This window comes from Oncorhynchus gorbuscha, linkage group LG01 (genome assembly GCF_021184085.1).
Source record: "Oncorhynchus gorbuscha isolate QuinsamMale2020 ecotype Even-year linkage group LG01, OgorEven_v1.0, whole genome shotgun sequence".
Classification (NCBI taxonomy): domain Eukaryota; kingdom Metazoa; phylum Chordata; class Actinopteri; order Salmoniformes; family Salmonidae; genus Oncorhynchus; species Oncorhynchus gorbuscha.
In genome coordinates, this window is record NC_060173.1 from 555,148 (window position 1) to 567,653 (window position 12,506).

Consider the following 12,506-nt stretch of genomic DNA (forward strand, 5'->3'; position numbering starts at 1 on the left):
TAGGCCACATCCCATAGATTTAGGCCACATCCCATAGATTTAGCCACATCCCATAGATTTAGGCCACATCCCATAGATTTAGGCCACATCCCATAGATTTAGGCCACATCCCATAGATTTAGGCCACATCCCATAGATTTAGGCCACATCCCATAGATTTAGGCCACATCCCATAGATTTAGGCCACATCCCATAGATTTAGGCCACATCCCATAGATTTAGGCCACATCCCATAGATTTAGGCCACATCCCATAGATTTAGGCCACATCCCATAGATTTAGGCCACATCCCATAGATTTAGGCCACATCCCATAGATTTAGGCCACATCCCATAGATTTAGGCCACATCCCATTTCATCCCATAGATTTAGGCCACATCCCATAGATTTAGGCCACATCCCATAGATTTAGGCCACATCCCATAGATTTAGGCCATCCCATCCCATAGATTTAGGCCACATCCCATAGATTTAGGCCACATCCCATAGATTTAGGCCACATCCCATAGATTTAGGCCACATCCCATAGATTTAGGCCACATCCCATAGATTTAGGCCACATCCCATATATTTACAGGAATCAGGTTCGCTGTAAACTCTGAAGTTGGCTCAAACAGAAATCACCTTTTAAAGTAATTTACAGTGCACAGGTCTCTTGAATCCTGGCCTGCTGCTTAAATATCACTCACATCAAATCTTCCCATGGTGATACACATGATATTAATTCAGCCATGTCAGAAGGGAAACATGGATTACAGAGGTCAGAGGTCAGATAGTACTAAAGATCGTGTGTTAGATCTGTATATTCATCTGCTGTAGTGTAGGTCGGGTTTTGTATTTATTTTCTTTATTTAACCAGGTAGGCTAGTTGAGAACAAGTTCTCATTTGCAACTGCGACCTGGCCAAGATAAAGCATAGCAATTCGACACATACAACAGAGTTACACATGGAATAAACAAAACATAGTCAATAATAAAGTAGAAAAAAAGAAAACAAAGTGTATATACAGTTAGTGCAAATGAGGTAAGATAAGAGAGTTAAGGCAGAAATAGGCCATCGTGGCGAAGTAATTACAATATAGCAATTAAACACTGGAATGGTAGATGTGCAGAAGATTAATGTGCAAGTAGAGATACTGGGGTGCAAAGGAGCAAGATAAATAAATAAATAAATACAGTATGGGGATGAGGTATGTAGATAGATGGGCTGTTTACAGATGGGCTATGCACAGGAGTAGTTATCTGTAAGCTGCTCTGACAGCTGGTGCTTAAAGCTAGTGAGGGAGATGTGAGTCTCCAGCTTCAGAGATTTTTGCAATTTGTTCCAGTCATGGGCAGCAGAGAACTGGAAGGGAAGACGACCAAAGGAGGAGTTGGCTTTGGGGGTACATCAGTGAGGTATACCTGCTGGAGCGCGTGCTACGAGTGGGAGCTGCTATGTTGACCAGTGTGCTGAGATAAGGCGGGGCTTGGCAAATAATATGAAGCGAGGGCCAACCAACGAGAGCGTACAGGTCGCAATGGTGGGTAGTGTATGGGGCTTTGGTGACAAAATGGATGGCACTGTGATAGACTACATCCAGTTTGCTGAGTAGTGTTGGAGGCAATTTTATAGATGACATCACCGAAGTCGAGGATCGGTAGGATAGTCAGTTTAAACGAGGGTATGTTTGGCAGCATGAGTGAAGGATGCTTTGTTACGATATGAAGCTAATTCTAGGTTTAATTCTGGATTGGAGATGCTTAATGTGAGTCTGGAAGGAGAGTTTACAGTCTAACCAGACACCTAGGTATTTGTAATTGTGTTTTCTAAGTCAGAGCCGTCCAGAGTAGTGATGCTGGATGGGCGGGCAGGCATTTAGTTTTACTTGCGTTTAAGAGCAGTTGGAGTCCACGGAAGCTCGTCTGGAGGTTAGTTAAAACCTCTTTGGGCTGCAATCCCATTAACGGGATGATATGACAACAGCCAGTGAAATTGCAGGGCGCCAAATTCAAAACAGAAATCTCATGATTAAAATTCCTCAAACAAACATGTATCTTATACCGTTTTAAAGGTAATCTTATTGTTATTCCCACCACAGTGTCCGATTTCCAATATGCTTTTCAGCGAAAGCACCACAAACGATTATGTTAGGTCACCACCAAACCACAATAAAAACAGCCATTTTCCCAGCCAAAGAGAGGAGTCACAAAAAGCACAAAGAGATACAATTAATCACTGACCTTTGATGATCTTGATCAGACGACACTCATAGGACTTCATGTTACACAATACAAGTATGTTTTGTTTGATAAAGTTCATATTTATATCAACAAATCTGAGTTTACATTGGCGCGTTACATTCACTAGTTCCAAAAATAGCCAGTGATTTTGCATAGCCACATCGATTCAACAGATGCTCATCATAAATGTAGATGATAATACAAGTTCTACACATGGAATTCTAGATATACCTGTCTTTAATGCAACCGCTGTGTCAGATTTCAGAAAAACTTCACAGAAAAAGCAAAACATTAAAAAATCTGAACAATCAAGTCAAATTAGCCACAATGTTGTAGTCAACATAAACCATAAATTACATGCCAAGTATTCCCTTACATTTGATCTTCATCAGAATGCACTCCCAGAAATCCCAGGTCTAATGTCCGTTATTTGTGTCCAATTAGCTACTTTTGTTAGCGCGTTTGGTACATCTATCCAAACGCTGGTGCTGGTCAACCATTTTTTCGGACAAAATCTTCAAAAAGTTATATTACAGGTCGAAGAAACATTTCAAACTAAGTACAGAATCAATCATTAGGATGTTTTTGTCATAAATCTTCAATAATGTTCGAGTCAGAGAATTCCTTTGTGTCTTGAGGAGGAACGGAACGCAAGTGGATATCATGTGGAATACGCGTGACCAGGAAATGGCTGACTGCCAGACACATGGCTCATTCTGCTCTTATTCAGTCCCACAACACAGAAGAAGCCTCATTCAAATAGACAGTTGTATAGACGGTTGACATCTAGTGGAAGCCCTAGGAAGTGAATCTTCATTCATATCGCAATGGGATTTCAATTGGGAATGGTTTGAAAATATACCAACCTCAGATTTCTCACTTCCTGTACCCAAGCACCTCAGTGTGAATAAGATCATGGCCAGAGCCATGTGTTTGTAGTATAGTTGAGGTTTCTGATGATCTCTCTAAAGCAGCCTTTCTGGGCCACGATGAGTCAGATTACATTTCTAATTATTTATTAATTGCTGGAATTGATTTTGGCCAAATGCAACTGCGCTCTGTGTTCTCTGTGTTCAGCTGCGCTCTGTGTTCAGCTGCGCTCTGTGTTCAGCTGCGCTATTGGGTGGAAGATGCAAATGTACTTCACGTTTTGCAGGATATTTTTTTTATGCAGTTTTCTTGAAGATCACTCCACGACCCACACTCTGCAGGGCTGCTGTTCAGCAGCAGATCACAATGTTACGAATCCCTTTTGGCCCGACAGTCTAGGGGGGGGATGGTAATGAGACCCGTAACATAACTCATACAAATTCTAATAGTGACAAAGTAAAAGTGAGAATGAAATAACTATGACAACTGAAATCTACCGTCAAACTCAAGGTTCATTTGTAAACACACGGTAATGGGGGGAGCAGTTAAAAGGGGCTGAGCTGGACCCAAGGGAAGAAACAATAAGTATTCAAAAACACCCCTAAACTAGCCTACTTTAACAGCTAACTAACCAAAAATACAGTGGGTGGTCCGCCCAGTTCTAACTAGTGTATTTAACAAAGTTCACCTACAGGTAGTGTATGCCCATGGGCGACTTGTCTTGGTTTCCCCTTTTCCCACCAGAAAACAATCAAACACCATAACCAAAAACAATACTCACAGGTGATGACAAAGTGATATGGAGGTGCTGAAACAAAAAGAGGTTAATACACAAAGAGAGAGTGAAACACAGAGACCTACAGACATGGCATTTACAGAGAGATTGAGCTTAAGGGCAACTGACAGGGTTTTTAAACCAAGGGAAAGGAACTGTGATTGGGTAGGAAACAGGAGGAGGTGTGTCTTCTGATTGATGATTGATTGGTGACTGATTGGGGAGTGATGATTTTCACCTGTGAGGGGAGAAGGAGAGAAAGAAACACACACACAGGATACTTGTATCCGTAACAACGACCCACACTCTGCTGGGCTGCTGTTTAGCAGCAGATCACTCCACGACCAACACTCTGCAGGGCTGCTGTTTAGCAGCAGATCACTCCACGACCAACACTCTGCAGTGCTGCTGTTTAGCAGCAGATCACTCCACGACCAACACTCTGCAGGGCTGCTGTTTAGCAGCAGATCACTCCACGACCAACACTCTGCAGGGCTGCTGTATAGCAGCAGATCACTCCACGACCAACACTCTGCAGGGCTGCTGTTTAGCAGCAGATCACTCCACGACCAACACTCTGCAGGGCTGCTGTTTAGCAGCAGATCACTCCACGACCAACACTCTGCAGGGCTGCTGTTTAGCAGCAGATCACTCCACGACCCACACTCTGCAGGGCTGCTGTTTAGCAGCAGATCACTCCACGACCCACACTCTGCTGGGCTGCTGTTTAGCAGCAGATCACTCCACGACCCACACTCTGCTGGGCTGCTGTTTAGCAGCAGATCACTCCACAACCCACACTCTGCAGGGCTGCTGTTTAGCAGCAGATCACTCCACGACCCACACTCTGCTGGGCTGCTGTTTAGCAGCAGATCACTCCACGACCCACACTCTGCTGGGCTGCTGTTTAGCAGCAGATCACCCCACGACTCACACTCTGCTGGGCTGCTGTTTAGCAGCAGATCACTCCACGACCCACACTCTGCTGGGCTTCTGTTTAGCAGCAGATCAATCCACGACCCACACTCTGCTGGGCTGCTGTTTAGCAGCAGATCACTCCACAACCCACACTCTGCTGGGCTGCTGTTTAGCAGCAGATCACTCCACAACCCACACTCTGCTGGGCTGCTGTTTAGCAGTAGATCAATCCATGACCCACACTCTGCTGGGCTGCTGTTTAGCAGCAGATCACTCCACAACCCACACTCTGCTGGGCTGCTGTTTAGCAGCAGATCACTCCACGACCCACACTCTGCAGGGCTGCTGTTTAGCAGCAGATCACTCCACGACCCACACTCTGCAAGGCTGCTGTTTAGCAGCAGATCACTCCATGACCCACACTCTGCAGGGCTGCTGTTTAGCAGCAGATCACTCCACGACCCACACTCTGCTGGGCTGCTGTTTAGCAGCAGATCACTCCACGACCCACACTCTGCAGGGCTGCTGTTTAGCAGCAGATCACTCCACGACCAACACTCTGCAGGGCTGCTGTTTAGCAGCAGATCAATCCACGACCAACACTCTGCAGGGCTGCTGTTTAGCAGCAGATCACCTCACGACCAATGCCTGGCTGAGAAAGCAATAGATGTTCTGATCCAGTTTGACACCACATACAGTGCATTCAGAAAGTATTCAGACCCCTTGACTTTTTACAGATTTTGGTAGGTTACAGCTTAAAATTGATTAAATATTTTGTATCCCTCAACAATCAACATAACACCCAATAATGACAAAGCAAAAACAGGTTTTTAGAAATGTTTGCTAATTTATAAAAAATACAAAATCTGAAATATCACATTTTCATAAGTATTCAGACCCTTTCCTCAGTACTTTGTTGAAGCACCTTTGTCAGTGATTAAGTTTGGCACACCTGTATTTGTGGAGTTTCTCCCATTCTCCTCTGAGGATCTTCTCAAGCTCTGTCAGGTTGGATGGGGAGCCTTGCTGCACAACCTTTTTCAGGTCTCTCCAGAGATGTTGATCGGGTTCAAGTCCGGGCTTTGACTGGGCCACTCAAGGACATAGATCCTGAAGTGATTCCTCTGTTGTATTGGCTGTGTGCTTAGGGTTGTTGTCCTGTTGTAAAGTGAACCTTCGACCCAGTCTGAGGTCCTGAGCGCTCTGGAGCAGGTTTTCATCAAGGATCTCTCTGAACTTTGCTTCATTCATATTTGCTTGATCCTGACTAGTCTCCCAGTCGCTGCCTCTGAAAACATCCCCACAGCATGATGCTGCCACCACCATGCTTCACCGTAGGGATGGTGTCAGGTTTACTGCAGACATGACGTTTGGCATTCAGAACAAAGAGTTCAATCGTGGTTTCATCAGGCCAGACAATCGTGTTTCTCATGGTCTTAGTCTTTAGGTGCCTTTTGGCAAACTCCAAGCAGGCTGTCATGTGCCTTTTACTGAGCAGTTGCTTCCGTCTGGCCACTACCATAAAGGCCTGAATGGTGGAGTGCTGCAGAGATGGTTGTCCTTCTGGAATGTTCTCCCATCTCCAGAGAGGAACTGTAGAGCTCTGTCAGAGTGACCATCAGGTTGTTGGTCACCTCCCTCACCAATTCTCAGTTTTGGTTCATCCTTGTTCATCCTTCTGTTTCATTCTTCTGGTTCCTCATTCTGGTAATATTCTCCACCGATTTCTCAGTTTTGGTTCATCCTTGTTCATCCTTCTGTTTCATTCTTCTGGTTCCTCATTCTGGTTATATCCCCTGGTTCTTCATTCTTCTTCTTATGGCCTATAGGTGTGATCCGTCAGATGAGGGATGCCCTGAAGGACCATTCCTCTAAGTCCATTGTCTCATATAAGTTACCTAGCTTCCTTCTGGTTCATCCACCTTGTTCCGTACCCTGGTTTGTCTTTCTGGTTCATCCATCAAGTTCCTAATTATGGTTAATCCTTCTGGTTCATCCATCTGGTTCCACCGCCTGGTTCATCCTTCTGGTTCCTCATCCTGGTTCCATCCCAGGTTTCAACATTCTGGTTCATCCTTCTGGTTCCTCATCCTGGTTCCATCCCAGGTTTCAACATTCTGGTTCCTCATCCTGGTTACTCATTCTGGTTCATCCTTCTGGTTCCTCATTCAGGTTCATTCTGCTTCCTCATTAAGGTTCATCCTTCTGCTTCCTCATTCGGGTTCATCCTTCTGCTTCCTCATTAAGGTTCATCCTTCTGCTTCCTCATTCGGGTTCATCCTTCTGCTTCCTCATTCGGGTTCATCCTTCTGCTTCCTCATTCGGGTTCATCCTTCTGCTTCCTCATTAAGGTTCATCCTTCTGCTTCCTCATTAAGGTTCATCCTTCTGCTTCTTCATTTGGGTTCATCCTTCTGCTTCCTCATTCTGGTTCATCCTTCTGCTTCCTCATTAAGGTTCATCCTTCTGCTTCCTCATTTCGGTTCTTCCTTCTGCTTCCTCATTAAGGTTCATCCTTCTGCTTCCTCATTCGGGTTCATCCTTCTACTTCCTCATTCGGGTTCATCCTTCTGCTTCCTCATTTGGGTTCATCATTCTGCTTCCTCATTTGGCTTCATCATTCTACTTCCTCATTCTGGTTCATCCTTCTGGTTATGTCCCCTGGTTCTTAATTGTTCTTCTTCTTCTGTCCTATAGGTGTGATTCGTCACGTGGGGGATGCCCTGAAGGACCACTCCTCTAAGTCCAGAGGGAAGGTATGTGCCATCGGTATCGCTCCCTGGGGCATCATAGAGAACAAGGAGGACCTCATCGGTAGAGATGTAAGTGTTACAAGCCAGTTGCTCAGTCCCCCTCTTAGCACCACAATCAGCCATGAATCATTCACACCTGTGACCATTCACTCCATTACTCCAAGCACCAGTTATCTGTTGTAAAGCATACCCAGGCATATATCACGAGAGAAAGTGTTTTCCAGTATGCTGTTTTTTGGTATGTGTTCCTCAGTCAGCGATATTGTATTTCTTCTTCCTTCTCACCAGGTAACACGGCCGTACCAGACCATGTCCAACCCGCTGTCCAAGCTGTCTGTCCTGAACAACAGCCACTCCCACTTCATCCTGGCCGACAACGGCACTACAGGGAAGTACGGAGCGGAGGTGAAGCTACGCCGCCAGCTGGAAAAACACATCTCACTGCAGAAGATCAACACACGTAAGTCAACCATACAGAACTCAGCCTACGAATCAAATTAGATTGATTGAGTCCACTAATGATAAAATCAAATGTTATTTGTCACATGCACCAAATACAACATGAAATACAACATTTGTAGACCTTACCATTACATTTAACATTTAAGTCATTTAGCAGACGCTCTTATCCAGAGCGACTTACAAATTGGTGCATTCACCTTATGACATCCAGTGGAACAGCCACTTTACAATAGTGCATCTACATATTTTAAGGGGGGGGGGGTGAGAAGGATTACTTTATCCTATCCTAGGTATTCCTTAAAGAGGTGGGGTTTCAGGTGTCTCCGGAAGGTGGTGATTGACTCCGCTGTCCTGGCGTCGTGAGGGAGTTTGTTCCACCATTGGGGAGCCAGAGCAGCGAACAGTTTTGACTGGGCTGAGCGGGAACTGTACTTCCTCAGTGGTAGGGAGGCGAGCAGGCCAGAGGTGGATGAACGCAGTGCCCTTATTTGGGTGTAGGGCCTGATCAGAGCCTGGAGGTACTGAGGTGCCGTTCCCCTCACAGCTCCGTAGGCAAGCACCATGGTCTTGTAGCGGATGCGAGCTTCAACTGGAAGCCAGTGGAGAGAGCGGAGGAGCGGGGTGACGTGAGAGAACTTGGGAAGGTTGAACACTAGACGGGCTGCGGCGTTCTGGATGAGTTGTAGGGGTTTAATGGCACAGGCAGGGAGCCCAGCCAACAGCGAGTTGCAGTAATCCAGACGGGAGATGACAAGTGCCTGGATTAGGACCTGCGCCGCTTCCTGTGTGAGGCAGGGTCGTACTCTGCGGATGTTGTAGAGCATGAACCTACAGGAACGGGCCACCGCCTTGATGTTAGTTGAGAACGACAGGGTGTTGTCCAGGATCACGCCAAGGTTCTTAGCGCTCTGGGAGGAGGACACAATGGAGTTGTCAACCGTGATGGCGAGATCATGGAACGGGCAGTCCTTCCCCGGGAGGAAGAGCAGCTCCGTCTTGCCGAAGTTCAGCTTGAGGTGGTGATCCGTCATCCACACTGATATGTCTGCCAGACATGCAGAGATGCGATTCGCCACCTGGTCATCAGAAGGGGGAAAGGAGAAGATTAATTGTGTGTCGTCTGCATAGCAATGATAGGAGAGACCATGTGAAATACAACATTTGTAGACCTTACCATGAAATGCTTACTTACAAGCCCTTAACCAACAATGCAGTTCAAGAACAGAGATAAGACAATTATTTACTAAATAAACTAAAGTAAAACATTAAATAAAAGTTACGCAATAAAATTATAATACTGAGGCTATATACAGGGGGTACTGGTTCTGAGTCAATGTGCTGGGGTACAGCTTAGTCAAGGTAAGTTGTAGTAAAATTTAGGATGAGCATTGTCTTGTTTGCTTACAGCTTGTTGAGTCTTAATGTCAGCATCGTTTTGTGGTGTAAAATAAACGGCAATGAAATATATACATGAAAACTCTCTTGGTAGATAGTGTGGTCTACAGTTACTCATGAGGTACTCTACCTCAGGTGATTAATACCTGGAGATCTCTTTAGTATTAGACATCACGCACCAGCTATTACTGACAAATAGACACACACCCCCACCCCTCGTCTACCAGACGTAACTGTTCTGTCCTGCCTATACATGGAAAACCAAGCCAACTGTATATTATCTTCGTCCAGTTCGAGGTGAGTAATCACTCTTGTGATATCCAGAAGCTCTTTTCGGTCATAAGATACGATTGCTGCAACATTATGTACAAAATAAATTACAAATAATGTGAAAAAACACACAAAATAGTACAGTTGGTGTCAGGATTTGGCCAGGGTTGTTCCGGTTTTTGGTCACTAGATGCCCCCATTGTGCCTTTTGACCTTTTGTTTTCCCTTGATCCCCATTATTATTTGCACCTGTGCCTCGTTTACCCTGATTGTATTTAAACCCTTTGTTTTCCTCTGTTCTTTGCTCTGTGTTTGTATGTTAGCACCCAGCCCTAGTACTCTGTGAACTCTTGTTGATCCCGGTGGACTCTCTTGTGGAATTCTGTTTTTTTGTTCTTGTTTGTTTGTTTTTTGAGTATCTTTTGAGGCTTTTTGTGCTTTACCTTCCACCTTGTGGATTTACCTTTTTTGTCTTGGAGGATTACCTTTGTTCTTGTAGGATTCCTTTTGAGGTTGTGGAGTTACATGTTTTCCTGAAGAACTTCACTTTTTACTTTATTAAATACACCGTCTCAAGTACTGCTGTGTCTGCCTCATCTTGTGGGTTCTGCCGACTATTCGTGGCTCAGTTGGTTAAGTGACTGTTTCTCACTCCGGAGCCTTGGGTTCATAGCCGGGTCCTGACAGTTGGTTAGGAGCCTGTAGAACAGCAGCCCTCCCCTCCACCGCCAGTCTTCCCCAATGTGGAGTCCTGGAGTGTGTTATTATCTGTGACCTGTGGGTTTCCCTTTGTCATCCTATGCTTGGAGATTGTGATAAGGCAGGGACAGCAAAGGGATGCTCAGCTTTCACCTCTGACTTCAACCCCCCCAACACTGATGGTCTGGCCAGAGAATGAACCATTCTCTGACCAAGATGGCCATCCTGTAATTATGTTGCCGGGATGCCAATATCCATTCTTGTGTTGTATGAATTACATTTTTGAAAGACATTTTATTTTTGTATCAAATCGCCAGTTGGTAAACCATCCCCTTTGCGAATAATTGGAACATTAACAAACATATTTCACTGTGATAATTCTATTGTATTTAATTTTGTGTTTGTTACTGTGTGTTGCAGGCCTGGGCCAGGGGGTCCCGTTGGTGTGTCTGATAGTAGAGGGAGGTCCTAATGTCATCTCCATCACCCTGGAGAGTCTGAAGGAGGAACCTCCCGTCCCCGTGGTGGTCTGTGATGGCAGCGGGAGGGCATCGGACATCATGTCCTTCGCTCACAAATACTGCGAGGAGGGAGGGTGAGGATAGACCTGTCTATCTACTGCTTCTAGTCTTTCTTCTTCACTCAATTCTTCATTTCTTCTTCTTCTCATTCTTCTTCGTCCTGTACTACTACTAAATCACTCCCTCCTTCTAAAGTCTGATAACTGACGACGTGAGGGACCAGCTGCTGGTGACCATACAGAAGACCTTCAACTATAGTAAGAGCCAATCACAGCAGATCCTGCTCATGGTCATGGAGTGCATGAAGAAGAAGGAGCTGGTGAGTAGAGGAGTAACTCAAATAGGATCTACTTTTTAGCTAATTAAATTCAATGACATAAAATACATGTGTATATAACTAATCACATTGGATCACATAAAAAATATACATCATTGAACTAAAATATTTACTTTAAAGGCCCATTTGCTGTCAAAAACGTGGTTTATCTTTTTTATTTCACCTTTATTTAACCAGGTAGGCTAGTTGAGAACAAGTTCTCATTCACAACTGCGACCTGGCCAAGATAAAGCAAAGCAGTTCGACACATATAGCAACACAGAGTTACACGTGGAGTAAAACAAACATATAGTAAATTATACAGTAGAAACATCTTTAAACAGCATGTGCAAAGGAGGTAGGATAAGAGAGGTTAGGCAATAAATAGGCCATGGTGGCGAAGTAATTACAATATAGCAATTAAACACTGGAATGGTAGGGTGTGCAGAAGATGAATGTGCAAGTAGAGATACTGGGGTGCAAAGGAGCAAGTTAAATAAATAAATACAGTATGGGGATGAGGTAGATTGGATGGGCTATTTACAGATGAGATATATACAGGTGGAGTGATCTGTGAGCTGCTCTGACAGCTGGGGCTTAAAGCTAGTGAGGGAGATGCTTCAGAGATTTTTGCAGTTCATTCCAGTTCTCTGACAGCAGAGAACTGGAAGGAGAGGCGTCCAAAGGAAGAATTTGCTTTGGGGGTGACCGGTGAGATATACCTGCTGGAGTGCGTGCTACGAGTGGGTGCTGCTATGGTACCTTTGTTTGATATATTTCCACACTATAAGTTTGGAATAATACAGTGAAATTGTGAAAAAGAAATGTCAGCATGTTTTGGTGGGATGTGGTTTTGGCATAACTGGTGACATCACCAGGTGATAAATGAGTTAATAGACAAATGAAAACAAAGTTCCAAGTCTCTCTATGTAGTTTTCAGATTACCCCATCCTCACTCAGACCACTTGCAGACAGTCCTAGCCAAATTCTTGCTTGAGAAATTGCTCTTTGCTAAGAAGATATTTTTGTTTATTTTTGACAATTTTAATTGATAACAATTACAGAAAGGTTCTTAATTGCTACCCAGAAATGATTTGAAATTGAGATAAAATAGGTGCGTTGGACCTATTGTACTGTTTAAAAATGAGTTCATCCATTCATTCCCTCATCTGTGGACTTCCTCCATTGGTTTTATGAATTAACATGTTCCCTACAACTCTCCCATATCTGTCTGTTGCAGTAACAGGTTGGTCATTATGTCACGTGTTTTTCATCATGTAATCAGGCCTGTGTGTATCACTCATA

The 12,506-nt window shown here is 44.5% G+C and overlaps 1 protein-coding gene across 1 annotated transcript in view; it reads left to right on the forward strand.

Moving 5' to 3' along the window:
• The window catches only part of LOC124037801 (transient receptor potential cation channel subfamily M member 1-like), a 126,447-nt gene that overhangs the window by 48,408 nt on the left and 65,533 nt on the right, over window positions 1-12,506 (forward strand). Inside the window, 4 exon segments of the mRNA XM_046352914.1 lie at window positions 7,483-7,607; window positions 7,827-7,998; window positions 10,785-10,959; window positions 11,081-11,204. Of these exon segments, the coding sequence (XP_046208870.1) occupies window positions 7,483-7,607; window positions 7,827-7,998; window positions 10,785-10,959; window positions 11,081-11,204 (596 nt within the window).